Below are 7,708 nucleotides of genomic sequence, written 5' to 3'. Positions count from 1 at the left end.
TTTCATATATATTTGTATATATATAAGGTCTTGTTATGCCTTTTTAAAGTTTATTTGCCAACTTGCATTTGTTAGTGGGGTGTGTGTGTGTGTGCGCGCGCGCGCAAACCTCTCTGTGAGTGCTGCGATCATTACCAAATAGGTTGCTATACAGGACAAGGGGTCAGTACAAGCCGCAGCCCCGCAGGTTGTTGGCAATGATTATGTCAGTGACGGCGTCGAATACCACCTGGATATTATTCGTGTCTGTGGCACAAGTCATGTGACAATAAATTTCTTTGTTGGGCGAGCGGTTTTTGCTTTCAAATTGTGCTTGGATGTAGGCGGCCGCGTCCTCGTAGGTATTGGGGCCTGCAACAAGACAGAACAGGGGAGAGGCCCCGGTGAGAGCCGCGGCGGCAGGGGGGCTGGGGAGGGGGGCTGGGAACCCCCTCCCTGCCGAGGTGCGGGCTGTGGGGTTCCGGGCGTGGTTGCATCTTTCACGTCAAAACCACGTCAGCTTAGCTCTTGCCTGGCTCTTGCCTTTGTAAGGCCTTTGACTGTTTCCACAGTGGATCTGCCCAGGAGCCCTGGGAGGGCAAGGGCCACAGATCACCCCTTTTGCTTTCCAGGCGAGCACACTGAGGCTGGGGCCTGGGGCTGCCAGTCCCCACACTCATCTGTGATCTAAACCGGGACAGGGAAGTCTGATGGAAGAGCTCCCGGGAAGGGGGTGCCCTGGGATTCGTGGCATCCCAGACTGTGGCGGGTGACGAGCTGAAGCCCCTGGACAGGGCTGGGGTGTGGGAGCAGTGGTCTCCCCTGGCTGGGAAGCTTAAGGGGCTTGCTGTGTGTAACTGGCTCCGCTACCCTCCACAATCCCTTGGCTGTCCCCTGGGGTCCTGGCCAGTGCCTGATAAGGACAGTTTTCCAACCAGCTACAACCCAAACCTTTGTGGCTCTGCCCTGCAGACCGCCGTCAATGACCATGGAAGGTGGACCAGCACAGAATTGCCTAAAAGCCCCATCAAAGGAAGATGCCCCATTTTCACAAGCGCAGCTAGGATCTGGCCAACATGGAAGCGATCGGATCTTTCTCCCTCTCCCCTAGCCCACCCTGGTCCACTCTCCAGCCCGAAGGTCTGAGCCACGGGGGCAGACGGGGGCTCTGGCGTTCTGTAGCCAGGTTAGCGAAGAGGAGGTGTCAAAGGTAAGGGGGTGGGGAGGTCTCTGAGGTGGGGGGCAGGGCAGAGGCCCCTTCTCAACCCCGCTCTCGGCACCAAAAGCAGGAGAGCCCGGAGGGGCAAGTGTGGCAAAGACATCAAGTCATTGGCAGCTCGGAGACTAGACTCAGCCCCGGGGTGGATCCCATCAGGGAGCTTCCTGTCCAGAGAGTGCCAAGACTGGGCGCTGATGGAGGTGAGAAGCCCGCGGGGGCGCCCCACCCAGATGGCGGGGGTGCCCCGCTGTGGCTTCATAGCGTCTGCGGAGTCAGTACCCTTGCAGCATCCAGCCATCTCTTCGCGCTTCCCTTGCACACCCAGCCGCCCCCTGTCCCGGCCCCTGCCCCATAGCTTGTTCTGTGTCCCACAGGCCATGGTGCCCCATGGCACCACTCTGTCAGTGACCATTTGTCATCCTTCGTGGGGGGGTGGTTTGAACTCAAGCTGGATTCCTCTGGAGGCCCTAGAAAACACCCATGTTTCTCAAATTCAGGCTGACTCTCCCGGGGGCGCCAGAGCCCTATACTCCCCGGCACCAAGACTGACCAGTCCTCGGACCAGGTCCCAGATTGGGCTCCCGTGGGGCTGGACCCTGGGGACAAGGAAGAGCCTGAGGGTCGAGCCTGCCCTGCAAGGGTAGCACTGGCCTCAGGAGGCCTGCTGGGGCTGCTGGCTTCCAAGCCACTCTCTGGTCACCACAACTAAGGACCTGAATTGGTCCTGATGGGCCTCAGCTGAGGCTGGGGGAGGTCAGGAGTGTCTGATGAGAGCAGACTGCAGCCAGGCCGCCCACAGGCAGGGCCCCCCTTGGCCCCGGGGTAGCTGGGGGCCAGGCCTTTCCACCTCGCCCCATGCCCTCCTGGACTCCCTCTAGTCTCCACGGCCGGTTCCCCCTTTCTTGGTCTTCATCCTCTGAGTAACACGAGGACAGTGACAGCCAGCGGTAAGTATGCCCGGCAACTGGCTCTGTTCCTTCCATTTACCCACACGGCCACCCCGAGCGTGGGCAGCCTTGTGCCCGGGGGATCGGTTTGCCCGCAGTAGCAGGCGCTCTGGCTCTAGGAGCCCGCGCCCACCCTCACTCTCTGCCCCGGATGGGCAGGCCCTGCGGATTCGCCGGCAGTGCTGAGCATCGGGGAGGGGACAGGCTGATGGGCCCTCCTCCCCACCCAAGGGTGGGGGCTGCCTCTTCCTCATAGTCTCTTCTGCAACCCGGCTGGGTTCGGGGACCTGTATAGCCCTGGGAGCTGAGTCCAGGCCCATCTCCCTCTGGGGCTGTCAGTGTGTGGGTTCCCGGCAGAGCCAACTTGTGACAGGACATCCTCCTCTGCTGCCGCCCCGAGGGCCACTAGAAGCTTCCCAGTCCCCAGAGGGATGAAGGCTGGGCTCTGGTACCCCACCAGCGCTGGCCAGCCTTCACCAGCAGCCCAGAGCCGGGCCATCCTACAGCAGCCGCCCTCCGTCCGCTGCTAGAGATGGCCTGACACCTCAGCCTCCCCTTCAGAAGGAGCTTCTGCATGGGGCTCTGTGACGCATCCTCCCGGGAGCCTGATGAGAGAGAAGGTGCCCCGCCAGAGAAGGCGGGAGAGAGGCAGCCACGGATGGAGGAGGCTTGCAGAGAGTTGGAGTGGTTTGATGTGAGGAAAAGGCCAGGGCCATAGGAAGAGGGGGACAGCAGGGGTGGTGGGGTGATGGATGGGGGCGGGGGGGGGCAGGTGTGATGGGGGAGGGGTGGAGGGCCCGGGCCGGGCACAGGCAGGAGTGCTGCACACCACACACCCAAGCAGGTCGGGGCTCAAAAGCAGCCTGGACCGCCTTCCAGGCTATGTGCCCACGCTTGCGAATTCATGCCGAAGTGCTGTGCTGCCCCGCAGCCTGCCGGTGCAGGGCTAAGGGCAGGCCACTGGCAAGCCTGCGGGAGGCAGGAGAGTTTTTCTAGAGGGTGAGCAAGATGAAAGGGGAAGCCTGTGGTCCTGTCCTGCCTCGTGATTCCTGCGAGGGTGCTCTCGAGTCACGTGACTGTAACACCAATGGATCTGGAGGGTCCATTTCCCACCCGGCCCGGGAAGGGCCCAACCGGGCCACACCCTACTGTGTGTCTCGGCATCCCTGCAGGACTGGGGCGGAGGCCAGGCAGCCCGGCCCCGAGCCCATGGGCAGAGGCAGGGCCTCCCCGACACCCACCTGTGTATTCAGGAAAGCAGATGGTCAAAGGTGACTTCTTGATCTTCTCACCAAAGAGATCTTTCTTGTTGAGGAAGAGAATGATGGAGGTATCGATGAAGAACTTGTTGTTACAGATGGAGTCGAAGAGCATGAGAGACTCGTGCATGCGGTTCTGCAGCCCCAGGGGAGGGAAAGAGAGCCAGACAGACAGCGGGAGGGACAGACATGGAGACAGGGAAAGAGAAGAGAATTAGGTTTTGAGAGGGAGGAACGGGGGTGCTCAGCAGCTCAGGCGGGCGCTCCTGGGCCCCCAGGCCTCCTCCGAAGGTGACAGTAGAAACGCGACCTGTCACAGCACAGGGCCGCTCAGTCCGGCGTGGGCCGGTCTACACCGTTGTCCCGGGGCTAATGGCAGAGCCTGGACTGAGACCCAGCCACCGGACGGTCTCCCTGCATGGGCGGGTGTGTAGGGGTGGGGGAGGCGGTGCTGGACTGAGCCCGAGAGCTGGGTTGCGGCACTTCCGGCCCAGTCTTTCCTCAGGGGCCCTATCTGTGGGTGGAAATGTCCTCTGGGAGTGGTGAGGGACAGAGGGGAAGTCACTCCAGGCTCTTGCCAGCATCCTTGGGGGCCACCACTGTGGGGAGATGGTCCTGCCCAGGCTGCCCCCCAGGCAGGGGGCCCTGGGGGTCTGGCCAGACTTCCTCTGGCTGGGCCAGACTCAGCCACGTCTGACACTGCACGGAGTTTGAAGCAAGGCAGACGTGAAGTACTGTCTTGCACACACAAATCTGTTTAGCAAAGGAGTGACTGTGATGGCCACTCCCAATAGAGCAGAGCCTGAGGGGGGCGGCCCTTTGCCCTGGGCAAGGACTGGCTCATTCTACGGTGGGGTGTCAAGCACGTAAACTTGGGTAATGTTTCTTGGCAATGCAGGGGAGCATGTGTCTCTGTGAGCGAAGACATTTCTGCATGGGAAGGTGGTTCCTCCATGGAATGTACCTTCCCAGGGAAAGGGACAGCCACTCATTTTCCCCAAGGAGCCTGTCCTCGCCTCGGGAACTTATCCATTCCAAACTCAGCTCCATGGGTAACTCCAGGCCACGCTGTTCCTCTCTTAAGAAGATTGAGACAAGTAATTGCAGAGAGGTGGCATCGGGGTCAGCTCCTTCCCCGGGGCCCAGCCAGAGCTGCAGCTGAGTACATTGTTGAATCGCCGTGGCCGCCCTCCTCTGTCTGAGTGGAGGGCGGGTGAGGAAGATGGTGGGGTGGCCTCTACTGGTCACTGGGCCCCGCTCTGCTGAGCACCAAGCCCAGCGCTTCACCTGCCTCACGCGATTTAGCCTCATCAACCCTGAAGGACGAGGGAGAGCCGACAGAGCGGGGGCCCAGAAGAGCAGAGACGTGGACCCGGCTCTGGGCCAGAGCCAGAGCTTATGACACCAAATGGGTTTGTCCAGCCAAGACGAGCGGTCTGTGGCCTTTAGAGGAATAAGTCCTAAGAGGGTCACGACCAGTTCTGCGCATCTTCAGCCCCTCTTCCATGACGGCATTATTACCCCAATGACCTGTAAGGGTCTCCCAGCCCCAAAACCTATTCTTACGGCTCAGGCCAGTTGCCGGAACATATGCTCAGCTGCCCCTTGGGAGCTTGCACACTAGCGTGGTTCTCAGCTCCTCTGCGAGCTGCAGGAAACGGCCTTGTCCTGCTCTGTAAACCAGTTCAGTAAACACCTATGATCCTGTTACCCTCCCAGCCTCAACTGGCACATTCTGTTCTCAGCACCCCCAAAGTCGGCCCGCCGCCTGCACAGTTGCACTCAGGGAGGCTCCCCGGGGCTGTTCAGATGAGGATGGGTGGAGGCCCAAGGCCGAGGGCTGGGAACACTCAGGCTCCTGGCGCCACCTCTGGGGGCCAGAGGACAGACGCTAGGAAAGGACTCACTAGGAAAGGGCCTCCCACCACACAGAGCCGCCTGGTCCCATAGCCGCTCCACCCGGAGCTGGAAGCCCACAGCCAGAGTCCGGCTCCCAAGTCCACTGCACCACTGTCCCGAGCATCGTTTTGGTCTTCAGACACTGGGGGATGTGGCGGGGACATACGCTGGAGCACTCCCAGGACCAGAAGGGATCACCAGGGCGACCTGAGCCGAGCGGGGACTGCGTCCCTTTGGCATACGGGCTGGCCCGAGGGCTTGCAGGAGAAGTGGGGGCCAGCCACTTGGGCCCCACACGTCCACTCTGCTAAGGCTCAGCCGCTCCAAGGCCTCTCTGCCCAGGGCTGCAGGGCACGTGCATGCACCTGCTCTGCCCAGCAGCACCAACTGGATTTGTGTGCGGGGGCCTCTGCTGGGAGGCTGCTGGGAGGCTGTGGGAACAACCAGCTCAAGTCCTGCTGTCTGAGAGCTCACAGTCTAGTTGAGGGGACAGTGTGCACACTGAAAAGGTCTTCAGGGGGAAGAGGCGCTCTGCAGAGTTGGACCCGGTTTTGTGGGAAGGGTCTTGGAGGAGGGCTGATCCTGGAGCCTCGGGGAGAACTGTGGGGAGGGGAGGCGCCGGCACTGAGCCCCCTCCACACCCGCAGGCCCGACCGCCCTCCCTCTGCACGCGGACCAGAACCCACCACCCGTGAGCCCGGAGCCCTGCTTGTCCTTGCGAGCTTCCCCGGAGCAAGCAGACGCAGGAGTGTATGCCAAATGGAGAAAACAGCACTTGAGAGAAGAGAAAGCCAGAGATCACAACCAGGCGATGGCCACGCCCTCCCACTCCCACCCCAAGTTGCCTTCCTGTCCCCCCCCCCGAACCCCCCCCAGGCAGCCACAGGAGAGCGCCTGGCCGCTGTGTCCCCCAGGGCGGTGGGGGGGAGGGGCCGCACCAAGCACGCTAGGACAGGAAGGTGGGCTCGTGACCATCCCAAGGGGTCAGCGGGGTCAGGCCAGCCGCCCCCAGAAGCGTGTGCCCGTCGGCCAGGTGGCCCGCAGGCCTGGCCCTGGGACCGGCGGGGGCCGGAGCATGGGGACCTGTGTCATGTGGGTGCTGACGCAACACATCACGCTGGCGCTGGAGAAAGCTAGCACTCTTTATGAACGGCGGGTCACTAATAAATGCATTACGGCAGCCAATAAATTCTTACAGTAACTAGAGATTTATTAAACCAACAAGTCACTCTTCTTACAAAATTACAGTTAATGTGGGGTGGGCGGCGGCGGGGCTGGGAGGTGGCCGGCTCCTCTCTGCCTGGGATGGGGGTGGGAGCATGGGGAGGAGGCCTGGGAGGGGTGAGCATGGGCCAGGAGAAGAGTGGAGGCAGGAGGGATGGGGGTGGGGAGGCGGGGAGGGAACAGGTCACAGAAGTGCTGTGCGCTCCCGCGGGTGGTCTTGGAGCACTGGGCCCCGGGTTGCGCGCTTCCCCTCCAGAGCTACCCCCTCCCCATCTCTGATGAGAGGGCCCAAGACTTAGGCCCCGTTGTGCTTCTCTCCCAGCCTTCCCCTCTCTTGACAGGGGTGTTTGTCTGGCTGGGGCCGGGTCTGTCGGAGCCCCGAGCCCCCAGAGGGAAGGCCTCTGGGCAGAGTGGCTCCGACTGGCCTCACTGCGGGGTGGGGAGTCGGGGGCGGCAGCTCCCAGCATGGCCCTGTTCCCTGGTCTGTGTGTTGTGCCCTGGGCTGCTGTAGGTTTGGGCGCTGACCTGGGGGAACACCCCAGATTGAGTCTATGGGGCCACAGAGCCGGAGCCTCGGGCCTCTGTGCCCGAGAGCTGCCAGGTGCCCCTAATAACTCCCAGAAGCTCGGAGAAGAACAGATGCAGCCTGACTTCCCAAAGGGGGCTGGACCAACCCCCACCTGGTCTGGAGCAGGGGCTGAGTCGGGACTGTGGGGGGTTAACTTACCAAGAGGGTTGAGAAGCACTCTGAGTGAGGCGGTGGGGGGGTGTGGGGAAGAGGGAGGGTCAAGAAGGGAGGCGGGGGGGGGGGGTGGGCAGGAAAAACTTGCAGAATGGGGTAACTGAACACCCTGGGGGCAGCCCCTCCTTGCTGGGCTCATGTGGCAGAAGGGAAGGGCCTTGGAGACAGGACTCCCCGACCTTCCCTGTTGGGGGTTTACAGACAGCCTGCCTATGAGGGGTCCCGTGGTGGGGGGAGTCCCTTGCAACTGCTGTCCCCCCCCGCCCCCCCGCCGCGGGAGACTCACTGTTGCCCCGGATGGTCGCGGAGGGCCCGGGTATCTCCGGTTCCCGCAGCGGGGTGTGGAGCTGGGCTGCTGGGAGAGGCGGGGGTGGCCTTCTGCCTGGGCTCTGCCACCGCTCCTGGGTCGGAGCACATGGCTATAGGCCCCGAGAGGGGA

The 7,708-nt window shown here is 62.2% G+C and overlaps 1 protein-coding gene across 1 annotated transcript; it reads right to left on the bottom strand.

The window, feature by feature from the left end:
- LOC148163154 (guanine nucleotide-binding protein G(o) subunit alpha-like) lies at positions 1-3,535 on the bottom strand. Its single transcript, XM_088027377.1, has 2 exons — positions 3,387-3,535; positions 1-351 (listed from the first exon to the last, which is right to left on the bottom strand). The coding sequence occupies exons 1-2, from the start codon at positions 3,532-3,534 to the stop codon at positions 164-166; spliced, it is 336 nt and encodes a 111-aa protein (XP_087883503.1). The 5' UTR covers position 3,535; the 3' UTR covers positions 1-163.
- Positions 3,536-7,708: the final 4,173 nt, after the last annotated feature.

The sequence above is a fragment of the Eumetopias jubatus genome, unplaced genomic scaffold (genome assembly GCF_037043125.1).
Source record: "Eumetopias jubatus isolate StellerSeaLion01/CBP00866 unplaced genomic scaffold, mEumJub1_p1.0 scaffold_10, whole genome shotgun sequence".
In the NCBI taxonomy this organism is placed as follows: Eukaryota; Metazoa; Chordata; class Mammalia; order Carnivora; family Otariidae; genus Eumetopias; species Eumetopias jubatus.
Note: the sequence above shows the minus strand (reverse complement) of the source record. Positions and strands in the feature narration are given on the sequence as shown.

Excerpts from the sequence above, each read along its gene's own strand:
- LOC148163154 (XM_088027377.1), bottom strand. The coding sequence starts at position 3,534 with ATGCACGAGTCTCTCATGCTCTTCGACTCCATCTGTAACAACAAGTTC. Across the intron at positions 352-3,386 it reads CTGCTTTCCTGAATACACAG|GCCCCAATACCTACGAGGAC; the intron begins GTGGGTGTCGGG and ends GTCTTGTTGCAG.